We start from the raw sequence: 21952 nt of genomic DNA on the forward strand, positions 1-21952 counted from the left end.
TAATAAATAAATAAAACACGTGGGACCATGAGTGAACTTCACTGAATCGAGCTCACTAATAATAGAAAAACAGAATTTTGGCCAGAGGCAAAATTGGTGGGAAGGAAGGGTTGTGATGATTCATTGAGCTCTAGTCTGAAGGAGTCATTCACTGGTGATAGTGCTGCAACATGTTGGATGTACAGCACTGGATCCATTTCCTGTAAAGATTTACCAGAACTTTGGCAGTGGTGGACTCAGGCTGTCCAAAAGGCAGCAGGGTCCATTTTAAAGGCAGTGCAATTAATCCCATTTTCTCATTCACATTCAGAAATTATAGAATACATCAACGCCTGTTGGTGATGTGAGATGCATTTGAGTTCATGCATGGGGACATCTTTGACATTGGTGCACCCCAGAGATCAATATCTCAGGAGATCCATACTGTGTTTCCCAAGGCATGGAGCTGCTGCTTCTCTGACCTTTCAGATGCTTCCAGTTTGGCTGACCTGCATTGATCTGACCCGGAGGAGAGCTCCAACATCGAGCCTGTCAGAGACTGAGCTGTGGGTGGTCAGTGCACACTTGTTATCAGCGTGTCCATTTAAAGGTGCATGTATTCATGCATGTTCCTGTGTACTGCATGCCTGTGTGGTGTAGGGACACTAACCTTTGGGCGTGCAGCAGTGGTTGGCTTAAAAAAAACAGTCCTCAAGGTCGTGACACACAGCATGCAATCACACCTCCTCACCACAGACAGGCTCCTGAATAAGTCAACAGACTGGCTCTGCAGAGGAATCCTAACTTTAGTTTGTGCTGAGCAGCAAAATCCTGTGATCAGTGGGAAGATTTCGCATGTCTTGAATGCCATCTCACTTGTTTACACTGGTCAGTATCTTTTAAGGCACATCTCTTACTTCAGGTTCACAATATTATGATCTTACAAGATTTATTAAAGGCCCAGTGCAGCATTAAATTGCCTGAAAAACAAGGGCTTTACACTATGAAAAGATTTGCCTCCCTCATTAATATTATAAGCCTGCTCAGATCAAATTCTTGAGCTTCGAGTTTGCTTCATAATTTACTTCTATTCTTGGATGGATTTACAAAATGGTATCTGAGAATCTTATTGTCATCTAAATAATTACTATCTCTTCATCTTGCATCAAATAACATATTTTTAGAACAAGTACATTGTGAAAAGGAGTGAGATAATTTCACTGCTCCCCACCGTCCACAGACTTGTTTTACTTGGGGTGAGCATCTGTAGAATCAATCAAACAAACAAACGAACAAACAGTATTATGTTTTCATATTGGGTTTTATTCACAAATGTTTCATATCTGCAATAAATAATATAATATAAATAATCTCCCAATTAAAGGTGTAATTGTGTTTTTGTTTTGGCTGCAGGTGGTTAACGATCTCATTATATGTGAGTGGGTTTATCGCCTCTTATAGGAATTTATATGCTTTCTCGTACATCCCATAATGAACAGTTCATTTTTAAGAAAAAGAAGAAGTTCAGGTTCATGAAACAAATTGAAATGTATGGGAATGTGTATTCAATGAAAATTTAATCCATGCAAAACATCAATATGACTCAGATAATGGATATCACATCACTTTTAAAGTTACTGTCATCTGTTTAAAGAAACTCATATGGGGGAAAATGTCAGTGAATTTTCACTCCCAGGCCCTAATGTTATCTGCATACTCAGGTGTCAGAAGGAAAGATAGACCGCCTTTCTCAATCCCAGACATCGTGGAAAACATCTCCAAAGACTTCACATTTAGCAAAGCATGTTAGTAAAGATCATCGAACATTTCTGGCATTTCTGCTTTGTTTGTGATAGTGACAGCTGCAGAGACATGAAAAGGAGAGAGAGAGAGAGGGGATGACATGCAGCAAAAGGCCCCAGGATGGGATTGAACCTGAGCTGCTGTGGTAAAAATTCAGCTTTGTAAACTGTATCTGTTGGCTGAAATCACAAATGCATTCAAAGTGTCTCAGTTGTACTGACGTGTCGTGTGCCTTACAAAGCTCTAAAATGCAGGAATGTAACTTCCAGTAAAATCCACTGTCAGTATTAGTCAATATACACTATATGGACGAAAGTATTGGACCACCTGCCCATTACACCAACAGGGACTTTAATGACATCACATTCTAATCACACAGACAGCTTTGCAGCCAGAATAGCTTCCACTCTTCTGAAAAGCTTTTCCACAAGATTTTGAAGTGTTTCTGTGGGGATTTTTGCACATTCATGTAGTAGAGCATTTGTCAAGTTCAAAGCATAGCATTGAACTTGTATTGGTATGCTGAGGCATTAGGATTTCCCTTCACTGGAGGTACTGGGCCGAGTCCAACACCTGAAAAACAGACCCATACCACACCAGAATTCAGTAATAAAGAGGTGTGTGCCAATACTTTTGTCTAGATAATGCACTTTCTAGCTTTTATGTACAGTAAGCAACACAGACCAGCATACTTAGACCATCTTAAATAGAACAAAGAACCAAAATAACCGAAGAACCAAAGTGTGAAAGTTTTATGGGCTGTTGTCATCAAGTACAAAGTGATAGTGACAGCTCAGAGATGCTGTCCTCTTCCTCACTGAAAGTGAGCAGGAGACGTCTTAATGTGACAAATGCTCTGACAGTTACAGATATGCAAAATGAGTTAGAAAATGAGGGAAAAATCTCAGACATGTTGTCCTTTTAGAGGACAATGAAATAACCTTTTTGGGCGGAAAAACATTGTTTTCACTCAGGTCTATTTGAAGTGACGTCACATTAAATCAAATGGTCCAAGTGCTACATCACACTCGAGGCAGTTCAGACTAATTTATCCTGAGAACACAAAAACACAAAGCACTGACTTAATGAAAACAATACTTTTATTTCGGTTACGTAGATCTTCTTATTTACACAAATGAATGATTATTAAAGTTATCTACGGCTGTCTGTATAAATGGACCTTCACCATATAGTTAGAGAGGAGGAGAACAGGATGTTGTGCAGATACAAAATACACAGATATACAGTTACAGTAAAAATGCTATTAGGATAGCCAACATTCATGCACAAGAGCTGTTATGCTTGGGCTTACAGAACATACTGCACTGAATAAGGCATACAAACTGTTGCTGAAATTACAAAAAAGCTCATATCTCAAAGCACTAAGTTAAAGGCAGCCAGATTTGCTGTTTGCTGAAGTACTTTGACTTAGTAACTCGAGATATTCTGTGACCTGGATGACTGAGAATCTTCATAGACACTGAAATGCAAAGTACAGTAACTATACAGGTGCATTATGGTTCACCACATTTCTCATTGTCTTGTACAAGGTCAAGTGCAAGAAGTTTTGAAAGTAAAAGTACGAAGACAAATTGAAATCTAATGGAGGCAGTGAATAGCAGGAATAAATTAGCAGACGGTGATGAATAAATGGCAAGGAAGAGAATGGAAACAAAACGAACAATTAGTGAACACTGTCAAAATATGAATAAATTAGAGCGGCAAGAATAAATGCAATGCTGAATGAGAAAACCATTATAAATACGAAGGCTTCATTATAGAAAAGCTTTCATTTTGTAGAGAAAAAATGAACTGCAGAAATTCCCGTAAGTTCATTTTTCAGTGTTTCCAAAGGTACTTGGTTGAATGTGTTACCTGCATTATGTTTCATGATGCACCGATTTGTTTCGGTTTTGCGCTGTGATTTCTTTTTGATAGAGAAAATGTCATGTTTCCATGTTGGCAACATCTTAGTTAATTGACATTCATATGGAAACAGGCAAATAGCAACATGTCCGTAAGTACATTTGTATGAAATGGCCAAAATTAACCAGGGGAATGACATAAATAAATAAATAAATAAATAAATTTTATTAGAACATTCAAGCACAACCATACGAGTTTTCATAATTTCTTTCATGTGTACGTTTAGTATGTCCCTCGTTTAGGAGTCATCCTCAGTTTTAATGATGTGGAAAAGTGTAACGTTAAACAGCACTTGGTGGCCGTTGTTCCACCCATAGAGAGCGCGGTCCCTGGCGTTGTAGTCCAACATAGACATGTGGAAGTACTGGTTATGAAAGGGAATGTCTGTATACTCGTATGTGGAGGTTTTAGTGGAGTAGGCATAGTAGACCTTGGCACCGGTCAGGTGGGAGTTAGTGATGTAGAGCGTCCCACAGATCATGAAAGACTCACCGGCGTTCCTCTTTGAGTATTCTGTGTTCCATGTGTTGAGGATCTGGAGCGTGTCCGGGTTCAGCTGGCTGATGACGATGTTCCCGGCGTTCTGGTTGGTCGCGTACACGGCCCACAGGCCCAGCTCGTCCGCCATCAGGTCGATATCGGAGAAGCCCCCCCAGGTGTAGGGGTACACGTTGTGGAAACCGGCTGACTCCAGAGCCCTCTGCGTGACCACGCGGCCCGTCTCGAAGCTGTACCTCACTATGATGTTGCTCTGCATCTTGTTGTAGTACAGAGAGCCGTTGAACACCACGTGGTTGGTTCCAGCCCATTTAAAAGGCAGGTTGTAGGTTCTCGACTCGACTCCTGCCACAAAATCAGCAATGGATTTATACTCTTTTACTATCTTGTTGTTGGTGTAGCTGTCCATGTACCAGACCTGAGGACAAACAAATAGAGACAACATGCCTGTGATGGTCATTTACAAGAAACTGTGCCAGCTGCTAACATCTTTACACATTCACTCATGGATTAAATTCCAAACAGTGTAAAACACAAAAACTCACCGATATGATAAAAATATGAAAAACAGGGCATTTATTAAAACAAGTTTAGCAAACACAGGAGTTTCATAAAAGACGTTATAAAAACAACCAGTGACTGGACATTTGTTGGATGCCAAACACTCGGTGATGGACTTTTATTCTCTTTTCGTGTCACTCATAAGGTCATACTGGGATTGAGGGAGGGCGACTTTAACTACCATAGGAAACAGAAAGAGATTGTTTTGGATTCATAACACTAGCATATTTTAATATAATATTGCATCCAAGTGGGATGAGGAGTTTAACATTCGTGAGTATTTTATAGTTGCTTAATATTTACTCAGGGGTATAAGATCCACTGTGGAGCTTTTGACCACTTCTCCACTGCTGCTGTGGACCAGTGTTTTCATAAGCCAAGACTCTGTTTTGTTTGTATGTGTTTGTTTTTATCTGTCTGCATTCAAGCAGACAGCACAATGACACAATGCAAAGCTATTATACTGAATGACAGCTGATGGTGATAACAGCCAAGATATGCTGCAAAGTGTCAACAAAAAGCAGGGAAGAAGACATAGAAGAAGAAGAAGATGAAGAAGGCTGCTGCTTAGAGGTAGTTAGTGTGCATGGATGTGAACAAAGGAGTTTTGAAGACATTTGAAAAAAAGGGATCACAAAAAAAAGAAAGAAAACGTCCATAGCAGGGAGAAAAGTTCATGTGTCAAACTCAAGGCTCTCAGGTGGAATCCACAGTTTTATGTGGCTCCTGAGAGCTTACGCGCAACATAATTTGCCAATTACAGCTCTATACTGCTTCCGAAGTATGGTTTCAGTGAAATACCTGTCCCAGAAAGCATTCTGATTTTATTGTCCCTGCTCTGAAGGCATGTAGCTGTAGCTGATGGATGCCAGTGTAGCTTAGCTCTTTCCTGCTAATCTTAATTGTGGCAGCCGAAAGAAAAGAAAAGTTGGCGCAGAGTGAAGGCAATTTAATGACAGCCAACAAGTGAATACATGTTTGTACTTAATGAAGACAAGGTGCTGTCAGAACCATAAGGCGAAACTTTGATACCAAACAAGTACGCTAACCTTAGCCATGAGGAGAAGCGACTAAAAAAATTGAAGAATTAAAGGGCAGTCTGTTTTCTCATCAGAATATGTTTGTAGAAATCACAGCAAAACACATGATGCAACGCTGAAAGCCAGTCAGTCAGCTTTATTGTGGCGTTTCAGAAGCTACTTATGTCGTACACTTGATCTTCTGCTTGCCATTATTTTTGCTAGATTTCTGCTTTTAAAGCAAGTTATTGATCATTAAGTCATAATTAAAACCAATAATTAAAGAATGCAGATGCCGTTACATAATGTGTCAACAAGGAGATATATTTTTATAGTCTTACATTTACAACTGGCCCTTTGAGGGCAACCATAATGCTGAGGTTTGACCGCCCACCTTAATGTGTGTAATGTGATAGATTAAATAAAGCCTTCTTCTTTCACTGTGAGGAGCATTTTCAGCTTCAATAGCAACTTGATCCTGCAGACTGAAACCGATGAGCTTGGCAGTCTTTTTGTTTTCAAAAAAATTGGCTTCGTAAAAGCTCATGGGAAAGGAAATGTCTTGACATGTTTGTTTAGGCCTCAAGGATAAACACAATATATTTTGGTGAGTGACAGCGAATGTAAACAAAAATCCACATGGCAAGCTTCTCCTCATTTCAGTTTGTTCTGTGACTCTTTGTGTGGCAGTTTTCACCATTTGTAATATTATTTTATTTTGAAATGTTTGAAGGGTGGCGGCACAATGGGGGCTGTCACCTCACAGGAAGAGGGTTCTGGGTTCGAGTCCAGGTCTGGGCCCTCCTGTGTGGAGCTTGCGTGTTTCTTCCTGTGGCTGTATGGGTTTTCTTCAGGTACTCCTGCTTCTTCCCACAGGTTAAACATTAGGTTAAGTAGTCCCTCTGTATTGCCCCTAGAGCATGTGATTATGTGTGATTGTCTGTCTTGGTGTGTCGGCCCTGCGATTGACTGGCGACCAGTCCAGGGTGAACCTCTTGCCCGTAGCCTGTTGGGTTAGACCCCAGCCCTCCCTGCACCGATAAAGCAGGTCTAGAAAATGGATGGACGGATGTCTGAAGGCTCAAAATCCTTCAAAGGCTGACCATTAATGTGTCTGGTGCTCATGTGATAATTGGCAAACCCTTCGCCATCTTTTGGTGACTATAAAGGCTGTGCCTTTATACTTTCCATAAAACACACTAATGAAAGCTCTGTGATAAAACACATTAGGAAATAAAGACCAATCTTTACCAGTGAGTTGGTTTGCTTTGACTTATCTTTCACATTCATTAAGAATCATAAAACTGTGCATCAAAAGCAACATCAAGTTTCATGTTTGACCTGAACAGGACAAAAACAAACAAAAAAAAACCTTTTAGTGAGTATAAAGCTGTAATTAAATGACATCCACCCCCCTAAAAAACAGGAGGGAGGCATGTGTATGTAAACCATTAAACTGCTCACTGTTGCTTTACAAAGGCTGGAAACAAGCGGCCAAGCACATTAAGTCGGCTTACCCTGTTGTTTTTGGGAGACGCCTGTGGGTCAGTCATCCAGGCTCCAAATCTGGTCCCTGAAGTTTTCACTGTCAGCGGCCCAGTGATCTTCATTAGTTTGCCACATGCTGCGAACACATCGCACAAAATCCGCATGATAAAGCTACAGTCAGTGTTTTCATAATCATAAATCACTGGATTGCTTGAATTGCATAGTGGCTCATTTTTCAAAACAACAATGAAAAAAAAAAAAAGTTCTAGAGCTGGACACAAATGCTTTTCTCTGCTGTTGCAGAAAGGCAGAGGGTGACCAGAGAAAAACTGTTACAATACAACAACTACTACACTCCTTTACAAGGTGTCAGAGCTGGTTAGCATTTATCCCAAATGATTTAATATTTGACGTACTTGAGCTGCACTTAATTCATCTTGCCAGACACTTTAATTGTGCCAAATGACAGTGGGCTATCACTTGCACACAAGCTTGCAAGTTCCCTATTAAGTATTTAACTGCTATTTTAGCTAATCAATCAAAGCTCATGCTCAAAGAATGCTCAAGTAATCATCAGGAGCTCAGACAGATTTCCAGCCACATCCCATTAGCATTCACATGTTAGTTATTTACTCTGACACTTTGACAGGCTCCATCAGTGTTGATAACCTGGCAGTTGGAAATTGGAGTTTAGTCATGCAAACCTTTATCAGCAGCAAGGCTTCTCCGGATGCAGAACAGATCTTATTAGATGAGTCAATGGGTGGAGCAAAGGAGCTTTGCACAGCTTTTTAAATGCCAAACCCCAAATGGCAAAGACAGCTCCAGAAAGCTTCATGATGCCACCACATTTTATCCTTTTACCTTGGAATTGAAACAAGCCATAACATAATTTCTACCTCCAGCAGCACTTCTACTTGTTCCCCTCCCCTGTGTCTAAAATGTCAATCTGTTGGCACCTGCAAGAAATGTGTCAATGATCCCTGCGCCATCGCATAATCTTGGGTCACCATGTCTGGATCAGCTTTCCCAGCGAAGACTTACTGAGTTTATTCATACAGCTGCGGAGACGATTTTCCAGGTTTAGGACCCTCTGTTGCAGCTCCTCGTAGTCATAGGCTCCCATTTCCTCCTGGATGGCCATCAACACACCAGACAGGTTCCTGATCTCCTCTTTGAACTGGGAGATGAGCTTGGTGTCTGTCTTGTATTGCTCCAGGACAGGGATCAGCGGCTGCAGGGACTCCATCTTTCCCTTTAGTTCCTAGAAAACACCAAGAATACACCCCTGCAAAGATGCGTGTCTCAACAAATCTCTAAATCTGGTCAGAAGAGTTCAATCTGCTTCCGCTCTAACTGTTAAAGGTTTTTATTTTCAACATTTTGAACAACATCTGTTATCTAAGGCAGAGAGTATGACTCAAGAAAATGTGCATTACCTCCTCCCCTTTTCTCACCTGTGCAAGAAAATGATGACTCTGAAATGAGGACACAATAGAAAAGGCCCGATAGTTGGCAAATATAATTACTGTGATATCTGCATCTTCTTATAGCATGGGGTCGATACTTTTGTTTTGCACAAAATGCAGATCCTTCTTCCACTTACAGTTTGGTTTTCTTGCATACTGAAGTGGAGAAGACAGACCCTAGTGGTAATCCAGCCAGAAAGATTGTCATGAGAAGTCATGAGAAGTCATGAGAAGTCATGTCAAGTCAATCAGAATCGTGAGAAAGAAGCTTTCGTGGGAGCCAAGTGAATTTCACTAATGGATGATAGTAATGGTTATTATAGTAATTGCTCTTATTATTGTTGTTATGCGGCGTCATTGTCAATTATATGGTGTCAAATTACATGGAAATCATCTACTGGGAACCAAACAACTCTGTAAGCTCGTGTTTCATTTGCTCTGGCAGATGAGACAGATTTCCCTCCATTCTGGCTTGTGATCGGCCAATCACGGCCGTTTATCAAATACAACGCAGGTTTGATACACTGACTTTATATGCAGCCCATGGTTTGATTGAGTGGGATCGGAGTATGAGCCGGGTTCTGTGGTGTGAAGTTCTTTGTGCTACGCATGTTCTGCTGTCACATTAACTAGTTCGGCTCAGCATCACACATTTCGTTGCTCTGGTTGGTTGTAGGTCTATCAATTGCGTCCAAAGGCATTTTGGTCCGCCTCCGTTGATGGCACCTCACCGAAAATGAAAATAAAGAGAAAGAAAATGAGGATTCGTCTGGTGACACCAGGCTATGTAGAACCTTTCTGTTCTGTGTAAATATAAAGTTCTTCTACATGAGAAGTATCAGTATTGGCGATATTTGTCTGCTTTTTAGCTACTTTGTATCTGATCCAAAACTGGTGTATAAATGCTAATATTCTTTGCTGTTTTGTTGTGGTTAAACACGCTAAAGAGTTTTGAGAATCCTTGCTGGATTCTGCCGTCACAGACTGTCTGGCTTTTAAGAGAATTTTGTCCTTGGTCGGGCACCGGTAGACACATATCGATCTTATCAGGAATGAAACTTTTTTTAAATTCAGATGCTTCTCGGGTATCTTTAGAAGAGATCCTTTCGCAGCCCTTTTCTGTTGTGTTTCTACCAAAGTTAAACATGAAACAAAAATATACCTGAAAGTTTTTGTTGACGAGCGTCTTCCTGTCCGACTCGATCTGTCGGAACTTTGAGCGCAGCCCTTTGATCTGGCTCTCCATTCTCATGATATACTGAAAGTCCCTCTGCGTCCGCAGGTTCAGCACCTCGATTGACTGCGACATGTTCTGCACCTTTTGAAAAGAATGAAACAGCGCAGCATCGATTTTTCCGTCCACTGCGAGATTAAAATGTCCTCCATGTTCAGCCTTTCCGTAGCCTGCCATGCTCCAACTTCCCAAGGAACAAATCAACATTTTGACCTCCAACGTGATTGTCTTCTAACCATCCATGTGTGAGCTGAATAGAGCTTTGAATGGATTTCACAAAGACTGTTACATGGCAATTTTCTCTCTCTTTTAAGCAAACATTTCACTTAACCAGTTATACTTCCTTTTGCTAAATGTCACAGATAAACTACTGAATCCGCTGGGTTTTTTAAAAACTTTTTTCAGAGCAAGTATTTGAAACATTACAGTGCATCTCTCTGGTTTAACAAAAGCTCACTGGGTTTATGGGCCATGCAAACAAGAGGAAGTGCGCCGCTTTCTTTATTCCCTCTTTGGCTTTAATTGTAACTAACCAGCACTACTGGCACACATCACCAGCAAAGTGGCCCAACACTCACACATTGTGTTCTGCATACTTTCCAGGCTGTGGTAGAGGGATCCTGAAATGGCCTCACTGAAGCCCTGAGGCAGCTTAGTGCATTAGTGTCAAAGGCTCCAGTGAATGACAGAAAACACCCTTTGGCATACAACATTAAAATGTAGGCTAGAGAAATGTTTCCTTCTGTGGCATACTAACTGAGGAGCGTGACTCCGGCACTGTGCTATTTGCTTGTTTGTAGATAATGCATTAAATCACTAACTGTCATGGGGAGGGGAGAAAAAACTATTTCATCTGGAATTAAAAGTCTTGTTTCTACTTCAATTAACAATGTTGGCTGTTCAGTTCAAAACTTAATTATTTACTTTGAAAAATCTATGGTGCTAGATAAAAAACTGGAAATTGAAAAAAAAAAAATCATAATAAGTCCTTGAAAAGCTTCTTCTATTGATCAACAGAAATTACATTCTAATGAAATGCTTAAAGTCGGCTAATGCTTTGGTAACTTTAACAATAGCCTTGAATGTTTAGTTGTGAAAAAATGGGAACCCATTCAGCTGGCGTCATCCATGTAACATATGCAGAGGTGGAAAATAGAGGTTCAAGATGTTCCAGGCTGGTGCAATCTCTCAGCAGGATAGGGCAACAAAGAAGCACGAATAACAATAGAAATCAGTGCTATATGTCTGAATGGATTTAGGTGTGCTTACAGTAAATGTGTGTGTGTGTGAGAAAGAGAGTGAATGTGTCACGTACGCGGATCTGTGTGTGGCTGTGCGCACCCACCTTCTCCAGGAGCTGGCGGAGCTGTCTGCCTTTGGCATCTCTGGAGCACAGATTCTGTTCAGGCGCCACCACTGTGCAGATACAACGCCCGTCTGCATCCTGAGCCGAGCTGTACACCTGCCACCCCTCCTTTGGCCGGATGGTCTGCACGCGGGAACACAGGCGCACTCGTGAATGCACAGCCCATATGCCTCCACACAGACACACTAAATACATTCAATGCTTCAGATGTCACTGTCATCAAATTGCAGCGTACGGCCTCGTGGTTGTCCGTTCAACTGCCTTATGACCCTAATGCTTTGACCAGTTCCACTGACTTTGAAAGCCTTTGGAAGTGCTCTTTATGTAAGATATTGTTTGACTGTATGTGGTCTGTGAATTTCCTCTCCAACAATAAAGAGTGTCTCCTCGCCTTGATGAATAACCCGAGTGCTGAAATTCCTCTGTTTCTCCTAGGCCTTCCAGTGCCTTAACTGAAAGTCCTGCTGGGAGACACAGATAAACCTGATTTGTGGGAGCTTTTCCTGCTCTTTATTTCATTCAATATGCTCTACAGCTCTGGAGTATAAAGCTTAAAGAACATAAAGTTATGCATCATAAGCCAGTGCAGCATGTTTTAATGCAGCACTATCAACCATTGTCGGCGCATGCACAGTAAAAACCAGTTTTGTTCCAGATATTGATCAGAGCGTTCTGAAGTTCTGTAAAAGTTGATAGCTTGCAGATACGCAAAGAGCATCACTGTTTGAACAATACTGCTGTTTACTGCCAGGAAGGGAAATTAACACAAGCCTCCAGCCAAATATTGGCAACCTTTGACTGTGGATGGTGAATTTGTCTGCACTATCGGCATTTTTGGGAAACAAGCAGCTATTATTTGGAGTATGTCTTACGCTCTAAAACTCACTCTGGCTGGAGAATAACATGTGAAACATGTGAACTTTGGCATCCGCCAGTCTTTTGACGCTCAAGGCATTAAAAGTGAAGTGCCCTGCTTTCACAGCGCAGGCATCTTTTTCTTCTTGCTATTCATCCTTCTCTGTCAGCCCGAACAGTTTAAAGAGCTTTTGGAATCAGCCATGAAAGATTGCGTCCCCTCTGAGCAAGCAGAGACATCACGCCAAGGAGAAGGCTCAGTCTTTGACTCATCGCTTTCACGTGCTGTGCTTTGCGAGGTAACATAACAACAGTATTGCTCCTGTTAAAAAACCCCAGTGTTTTAAGAATGAAACATTCAGTAATTCGCAATGCAGAATTTCTGTCATGTTATATTACTATTTTTTTAAAACACCTGACTCCTCTGCCATATCATCTTTTCTCTTTATCTTGAAGTCGAAAAATAAAATAAAACAAAACCTTCTGTGCTATCAATCTCCTGAGCTTTCATTCTTTTTCCACAGCACAGCTCTCTTATGTTGTCATTATCAGATTGTGAGAAAATTGTTTCAGGTATTATCAAAGCAGTGCAGCCCTGGTCTTTGTCCACTTTGCAAAGCTTATTCTGCAGATGGTTGTTCCAATATGAGTATTAGATAAAAGCCATGAAAGGAGAATATAATAATCTCCTTTACTATCTTATTATTCTTAATTTCATGTCATATCTGAACTCTACTGCTCAATGTGCATTTTATAGAAACTACACTGAAATGCAGCAGGAGAAAGCGTGGTATCTGGAGGTAATGTACTCTTCTACTTGAGGTTCTAGATGGCTTCCTGCACCACGACTGTCACTGGAATCTGCCTCTCGCTCTCTCTCTCTCTCTCGCTCTCTCTCTCTCTCTCATGGCATCATAACTGAAGGGGATAAAAGAAGAAGAAAAATAGCACCCTTAACTCTTCCCTGCCTTACTCTGCTCTGAAAGGCTCCAAAAAAGAAGTAAGTTTCACTAATCTGTTAAAACGGTCTTTCTCCTCTGTCTCTTGAGTGACGCACATCCTCTCCCCTCTTTTCACTCTCGCATCTCCTCATATTAAAATGAATCTGTAACTCAGCCAAGCCAGATGCACTCTCAAAGTAGGCTTCTTTTTTTGGGTGTGTGTGTGTGTGTAACTCTGCACAAAGTGTTTTTCTTTCATCAAATAACCTAGACAGCTGCTTCCCCCTTTGTTTTTGCTGCTCATTTAGACTTTCTCGCAGATCCCCGCACGGATTCAAGAGTCGACTTAGCCAGTAAACATTTCCTGTTTTTGTGAACGTTACTTCCGCACACCACTTTCAGTCATGGCAAGGTGGAAGTATGTGGAGGCCACTGCTGTGCAATCAAGACACTGGCACAGGGATTTCACTCTGCATGGGTGGGATGAACCTAATCGACCATTGTTCTTGTCCAAATGGCTTGGTGATCTGCAAGCTGCTGCTCCTAATTTGCGATAATGTCCCCAAATGCATTCCCCTTTCGGAAGCTTAAACCAGACAGGATGAATCACATTATATTTAAAAACAAACAAACAAACAAACAAATAAAAATAAGAGAATAGTGTGTGGTAGTGTATACCAGCAGAGAGAACAAGCAATTATCTAGCAAAACTGAATCCATCATGAATGAATCATTTGGGCTGAAGTCAGTTGCACAGAGAGTGGGAGGGAGAGAGAATACGCCTTTACTGAAATGTTGAGTGCAGCTTCTCCTGTCCGGGAGGGGATTTTGATCAGCAATATTCATTTATTTATTTTATTTATTCGTTCAATGATTGAACTCTTTCTTAAAAGTGAGTTATATGACTGGCAAGACTCCAGGATCAATATCAGTGCAATGTAGTTGATGTAGGCAATAAATATGAGCGCTGTGACGGAGCCTCTTCCTCTGCCACCACTTTACATTCAGTATATTTTACTCAAGATTTATTAATTAATTCATTTATTTATTTTGCATATCACTGTTAATTCCTGGTGAAGTACAGGCTGCTGGAGACATGCGATAATGCAACGTAACCTGAAGCGACTCATTTCTCTGTTGTTGGTCAGTCACCAGCCGTTGTGCGCTACTCCACCCCGTTCAAAGACATCCCAAATCAGCTGAACTTTAATACGGGGACGCTGCATGGCAGGCTGACAGTAGCTCGTGTTGAAGTTTATTCTATTACTGTTTTGAGAGGGAGAGAGCGACAGAGAGAAGGAGAGAGAGAGAGAGGGCTAAACGTGAAGGCAGTGAACTCACCACTGAAGGGCAGTATCCGAACAGCAGCAGAAACAGCAGCGGGTTCAGGACCGCGGACAGCGACCACATTCTGTCGACTGATGGAACGCTTCCCTCCTCCACCTCCTCCACGACGGGAACAGCAAAATTTCACGTGAGTTTCTGCCCGTGGGCTCAAGACACCTCGTCCGCTACGCGCTGGTAAAAACCGTAGCTTCCTGGGGAGGAGGGGGGCTCATCCATCCACTCGTCCCCGTTACGCATGCCATGTGGGCAGCGGGGAGAAATCTCGTCACTGCAGCGATGAAAAAAGTTTGTGGGCATGCATGCAGCGAAGATCCTCGCTGCGTTATAGGTTACAGAAACCCTTCTTCACGGATATGACATCATCCAGCTGCCTCTCTCGACTTTTAGTGAATCCAGCTTGTGTGTGAGGAGGAACCACCGGCAGCTGTGCGGTGACAAAAGTTGCAGCTGGCAGTATTCACCAGAAAAAAAAAGAGAAAAGAGATGGAGGCGTGAGATCAGAGCTGCTGCTGCTGCTGCTGCTGCTGCGCAAAGGGAGGCAGGCAGGCTGAGAGCGAGAGGTTACCAAAATAGCTTAATATTGCTTATTTACATTACGGAGAGGAAGTGAATATTATTGCCTCATTTCAGTGAGCTACTTTAGCTTTTTCCAGCTAATCTCTCCTGATATTATATGGCAGCCAATTTGCGCCAAGAATAAAATCAGTTAGGAGTAAGGAAAATAGACATACAAGTCAAAATGAGAAAATTAAAAACTTTCTAAACTGAAATCTCAAATAAATAGTTGACTTAGTTCAGCAGATGAAGGTGCTATGTGCTAACGAGAATCTGGCTAATCAGAGCCTTGATGCTGTCTTGTGGGCGGGGTTTCATTTAACTTTCAGGCAGCGTCCTGCATGCATGTCTTTAAATTAAAAAAAAGTCATGAAATGGAAAGTAAATGTTAAAGCCAGAAGAGATATTAATAGAGAGCTGTAATGTGGCAGACTCATACATAAATGAGACAACAAAAAGACAATAATATTTAAAGGACTTTTTGTATCTGGAAAGAAAAAGGTTGCAAATAAATCTTTTCAGTGCTGTGGCCATTGCAAACTAAATCCTGTATGATTTTATTGTATTGGGATCGCATGGACATCTCAAAACCTTGACAAGTTAAACCACAGCATACCTCATAGCTGAATAACAAGTGTGAGTAAATGGACCTTTTAACACCTGATTATCCACTCCTCATTACTGTATAGGAACCTAAAATCTGTCATATTAATGACGCAAAGCTCTGTGCTGTCATAATGTTCCTCTGTGGCCAACGCTTTCAGCCACATACAGTATTTTCAGTGCTTGAAATAATAGATACGAGGTATTAAAAATCTGTGGAGAGCTCATTATGCATACAAATAGGATTTACAGGAGTATAATACACACGGCTGTTTATTCAGCTTTGGTGTTCAAGCTGTTTTACTTCAGTTGAGATTTAGAAGAGACCACTGGCAGATTTTTGTCTGAACATAAACTTCAGAGTTTGTTGTCTTGAAGTAAGACTGGAAATACGTTTTGAAATTAAAGTGCTTCAGGCTACTTTTGTTCGACATTTATCTTGTTTCTCCTTACATTTTCACCCCACAGTTCTTCAAGAACGTCTTTTGCAGCATGTGAAGAACTGACTTTGATAACACTATAAAACCATACGAGGAACAAAAAAAAAGCAGCAAATGTCAGTATAAAAACAGCCATTGAATCGACTGAGCTTTAAAAACATTCATTATCAGTTGAGATATTGTGCTTTAGTGATAACAGATCATACTTTTCACATGTAAAAACGGTTTTATCAGTTGAGTTGGTTGATTGATTTCGATTGAGTTCAGCATTCATCTCAGCTCTATTAAATACCTTCTTCATCTCAAGCGTTCTTGAGCCTGAAACATGGATTCTCTACTTTGACTGCCAGGCAGACTTTCCCCCAGAGAATGAGCAGTGACTGCTGCAAGATCATGTCCTTGACTGCAGCAGCCACCTTTACCGTAGTGGGAAGCCTTTTCACTTTGGCATGCCAATCACTGTTTCCCTTTTGCTAAGGAAAATGGTCAGATTGTCCTTTTTGCCTTTGCAATAAAGCAGCAAAGGAGACAAGGGGATCCAAAGTGCTGTCAGGTTAGGTGAGCTTTACAGACTTCTCTGGCCTCTTCAGGCAATGCTATTGCAGGAACACAGGCAGTATAAACTGGAGACCTGAGGAGCAGGGGTGTCTCCTGTCCAGATCAGCTGCCTGCAGGAGGTTGGGAAGAGGTGACGGGTTGGTCAGTGAAGCACAGTACTGTTGGAGTGTTTCCCAGTGAAAATGTTTGAACAGGGAATTCCTAAACTCAAGGAATGTCAGGAGAAGGAGACAGAAGTTTCTTAGCATACTTGAACAAAGGGTTTTCGTGAGGCTTGACCTGCATTCCTGATGAGATTCTCTCCAGAAATAACAGTGTGTGCAGCTTGCTTTGTGGCTCAGTCCACTTCTAAGTGGTTATGACATATGATGAGCCCAGGGTATCTTTTGCACTTCAAATACACTTTCACAATTGCCAAAAAGAATGAATTTACTGAAGTCACGAAAAAATAATCAATAGTCTACTGAAAAACATGTTAATGCTGTAAACACAGCAGATGTATTGTGTCTGTAGGAATTCGGTCTTTTAAGAAAATATCAACAGAGAAAACAAGCAATCATCTTTCTACAAAAGAGACCTCAATCGATGCAGGCTGTTTCTTGTGTTCCTCTCTAAATTGCTGAAAATTACATGGTGCTGGCTACTTTAAACAAGTCAGCTTTATCTTCCTTTGTACATGAGTGTGTAAACTTGTTCTTTTTTGCTCTTTGGCCTGCAGGTACAAACTTAACATCTAGTATCTTTTCAGTACAACATAACTTTTCAATGTTTGGTCACTAAGCAGTTCTGACAGTTGGAAAGTAAATATGTTTAGTCAAGAGCAGCTTGATGACGTTCACCACTTTGTGAAAAACTACATGGGCAGAAAGTCCAACATTTTAAGAACGATTCTCAATGCACAATTGCAGAAAATGTGTTGATTTCATCATTCATCATTTCCAGTGCATAATGTCAACCTATACATTACTTGAAACGGCATTAAAAACCAACACGATTGTATTATGGATGTTACCGCACGGCCTTGATAACATTTCAATCACTGTTTATCAATTGATCTGCAGAGGCAAGTTAAGACTCTGCCATGCAAAGTGAAAGCCATATATCAACAACTCCTCTGAGATGGACTGATGCAAAGTGGAAGTGTTTCACAGCAAATTTTATAGAGTTAAATCAAGTCTCTGGTGTCTATTTTGTCTCGAGTTAATTTAACACTTCCTAAAGTGTTAATAAGACAACTCAGATGCAGTGTTAAAATAAGTCTATCCAGAGCTAGAGATTAACTCTGCGTAACACTAGAGATAGAAATCGTTGCCCAACTCTCTTACACGATTGATTCCCTTACGGTAAAATCAACTTTCAGCAGTGTCATTTCAGCTCCATGTTTTATTTTTTAACACTTTTGCTTAACACTGGAAAATTAGATGACAAATTTGCTGAGTTCAAGCTGCTTTTTGGAAGCCATGGATGTCTTCTGAGCTAAAGAGGAAAAGGACCATCCAGGTTGGTACCAGCTGAAAAACCACCATCTGTGAAGACACCTGAAAGGTACATACAGGCTGCCATCCAAACAAAATCTTTTCAGGGACGTCCCTGCTTATTCCAACAAGACAATAAAACCACGTGTGTTGCAACAGTGTGGCTTTGTAGTAAAGAGTGCAGGGACTAAACCGGCCTGTCTGCAGTCCAGGACTGTCTCCCACTGAAGTTTGTGGTCCGTTATGAAATGCAAAATAGAACAACAGAGAACCAAGACTGTTGTGCAACTGAAGCTGTATATCAAGCAAAAATAAGAAAGAATTTCACTTTCAAAACTTCAACAAATCCTCTGTTCCGCAACTCTTACTGAATGTTGTTAAAAGAAAATGTGATGTAACACAGTGGTAAACATGACCTTCTCACAAGTACTTGAACATTTAATATCTTGGCTCTGTACCACATTCAGCTGAATAGAAGTCAGAAAGGATTTGCAAGTCGCTCATCCTGTTTGTCAGTTTACACGTTAGACAGCATCCCTTGGGGTCAGGGTTGAAACACCAACTGGTAATGAAATGTTGCTCCCACTGAAATTCCAAACTATTTGTTTAATAAGACACATTGCACAGTACATTGATGTGAGAATAATGGTACTATAAAAATCAGGTAGACCTACATGTGGTGTTGCAGTCATGAAAAGTAAAACACTCTGTCCAAAAGACTACTGACAGAATGACTGAGGTCAGGTGGCTCAGTCTTTTGTGTGTTTGTCTTAGTTTGTGTGGGATTTCAGCTTTTACTTTTCCTTTGATTTAAAGCCACCCAAGAAAACATAAAAGACACTGTGAATTATCTCATTTCCTTTAAATGTGAATGTCTGTGAATGTTCTCTGAGTGGAAACTTTCCAGTGTGTCTTCTTGTCCTCTGGCTTAATTCATGCTGCGCTACGGTCCAGCCTTTCATGACCCTGGAAAAGATTAAATGGGTAAAGAAAATGTGTAAGAATAGTGGAGAGAGAATTTAATAGCTCCACAGTACAACCAAAAAAAAAAAAAAAATCCCCTCCTCTCTTCCCCTCTTTTCTCCTTTCTTTCAAAATTGCCTCTCATCAGATGTGACTGCAGCCCAAGGCAGCCCTGGAGCTTTGACAGAAATGTTTAGGCATGTTGACCAAAGTCTGCGTCCCAGCAGATCGGCTGTGACTGGCTGGGTTTGGGCGTAGGTTTGGAGTGGATACGTTTAAAGTAACCACGCATGCTCTCACCCCAGCAACATCCTCTCATTGGACCGCAGCCTTATTTCCCTCTCCTTGTTTTGATGGCGTAGCCATTTTCACCCAGTAGCACAACACGTTGTTCAGCCTTCAAAGATGAAAAGCAGGTGGTTATGTATTAATTTTAAAAAAACAAAACAAGAAACAACAGAAAAAAAGAAGCTGACGACTGGCCATCAGCCCATCCAAAATTGCGAGGCACACAAACTTAATGATTACTCATCACCATATGTGCTTCTCCTGACCAAAACATGATGATGCCATTCAGGTCTGTGAAGTACTCTCACAGCTCTTCAAACAGATGCGATGATTCACACGGCAGAAGGAAAAGCAGTTTTGGAATTTGTGCAGCAAGTCAAAACAAAGCAGACCTCATGAAAGTCAAACAGTGTTTTTCTGTATGTACGTTATGAACGTTCTGAGACGTGGGTGGATGACAAGGCTGTGAGATGGAGGTTTGTTTATGTGAGCATTGTTCTTGCCAATGAAAATAAATGCAGATTGTTACAAATACTTGTACTCAAAAGCATAACAGCTTTTGTAATTCTGTACTGTGTGTCATGATTTAAACATTACATCACATCCATGTCTGTCCAGGCTCATATATGTAATGAAGACTTTAATGAAGGAATTTAATCAAAAGATCTTAAGGTAGTTCTTGGCAAGAAGGAAGTCACTAGATGATTATTACTGATCCCAGAAAATAATTTCCAGTGAGAAACATGCCACCCTCATTCAGAGACTAATTGCTTTATCCTTTAGTCCAAATGGACTTTTGTACGAAATGTGAAGAAATTCCCTCAATATGTTCCTGAAATATCACATACACAAGAATGGATGGTCACTTTTGCTCGGATACAAAATCTGTGACACTAATCTTGAGTGAAACTGTGGCAATTGTGTAGATCTTCTGTGCTGCTGGGTTGAAGATGTGTGTGAAGCATCCAATTTTTAGAACGTATTGCTTATTTGTGTTCTTTCTGAATCCGCTTCATTGGCCAAACACATGACTATATACAAAGGAATCCGACTCTGTTTTTCTTTCTTCCATTCCTCTCTGTGAGCTCGCACACAGTAACAGACGTGCAGCAGTCCTCCACCCCGAGCTCACTGGCTTTGCTGAGCCTCAGGTGACTGCTGCTGCACCGTGTGATGAAGCTTTCTATCAGGCCTCGGTGAAAACAGTCTCTGAGTGAAGACAGCTCGTTTCTCGCAGGAAATTTCTCACTTGAATCACACGTGTCAAAATAATGAAAAATTTTCATCTTGCAAAAAAAACTGCACTTAATATCTTTTATTAAATTCCTTTAAAGTCTTTACTACATGTAATTAGTATTTCTTGAGTCTGGACCGACATGGATATAAACTGCAACTGCACAGAAAGCTTGAGGTGATAATTCTAAAGCTACATGTTTATGGAGTTATGATGATTGGGATTTACACGCGAGTGTTAACCAATCAGCAGTCATAAGCATTTTGAAACTGTTCAAACACCTGAACAAGCCTTTTTATCACCAGAGGTATTCATGTTGTCATCTTTCTGTCTCTATGAGTCAAAAGTGAGTGCTGAAGGACAAAATTCTCTGCAGCTGGAGAAGCGTAAGCTCCAGCTTCATCTCATTTTGAATAGTTTCCTACCAAATACAGTGATGAGATCACTTTCAAGATTTGCCTTTTTATTCAGATCTAAAGTAAAACTTTTAAAGATGAAATAAAAGTATCATGCTGCATTTCATGGTCACTACTGGAAGATTTGCCCAAGAAAGACGCCAGATTTCTTGCTGTTACTGTTTGAAGCGATGGAAAAATATATTCACGGCTAAAGTCTATTCCATGGTCTATATCCTTCATTATCATAAAAATAATCTGTTCCCTCATGCTCGCCACTGCTAAAATGACAAACTCCCTGGGAAGAAAAGATAATTACTGTCAATTTGCATTTGCTATGGACTCTTCAGCAACACAAACACCCTGGGAGCTATTATTATGTAGTAAATTACACTTCATGTGATACCTGAAAGCATTTCATTTCATTGTAAAGGATGAAAATCAAGAAATCTCACAAAACACAGAGGAATGTACACAAGCCATCTCTACTCTGTGTGAATAAAATGAATGACACAGCATGTTGTTTGATGTATATAACTGATGCTTTCAATTGTATATAACCCATGCTTTGAATTAAACTAAATTTTGACAGGGTGACAGAGGTTTTTCAATGCTGTCTTTCAAATACAGAAACAGAACATCAACAATGTATAATTGAGCTGAAAAGGAGGCATTTTTGAGGCTAGGATGCCTCAAATTCCATTTCCCCCCTGGCTTTATAGGAAAGCATTTGTCTCACATGTGGTATAACTGTTTTTCCTACAAAAGCCAGTAGTGCAGTCGGGAAGCTTAATCAGCCTGGGGAGTGTCGTTGTCATCCACTATTGGCACGTAAGATGTCAGCATGCATTGTGTGACCATGCATTTTGCCTCGACACACTGGTTCTGTGGACTCACTTTGCTATAAATATATATAATTAGAATCTTTGAGTGAATGCAAAGGATTGCAGTGTGC

General features: G+C 40.8%; 1 protein-coding gene across 1 annotated transcript; it reads right to left on the reverse strand.

The window, feature by feature from the left end:
- Window positions 1-2868: 2868 nt before the first annotated feature.
- Window positions 2869-15017, reverse strand: LOC124069994 (noelin-3-like). Its single transcript, XM_046409571.1, has 6 exons — window positions 14481-15017; window positions 11323-11466; window positions 9906-10061; window positions 8319-8538; window positions 7304-7410; window positions 2869-4624 (listed from the first exon to the last, which is right to left on the reverse strand). Exons 1-6 carry the CDS (start codon window positions 14547-14549, stop codon window positions 3947-3949), a joined length of 1374 nt encoding a protein of 457 aa, XP_046265527.1. The 5' UTR covers window positions 14550-15017; the 3' UTR covers window positions 2869-3946.
- Between the last annotated feature and the right edge of the window lie 6935 nt (window positions 15018-21952).

The sequence above is a fragment of the Scatophagus argus genome, chromosome 13 (assembly GCF_020382885.2).
Source record: "Scatophagus argus isolate fScaArg1 chromosome 13, fScaArg1.pri, whole genome shotgun sequence".
Lineage (NCBI taxonomy): Eukaryota > Metazoa > Chordata > Actinopteri > Scatophagidae > Scatophagus > Scatophagus argus.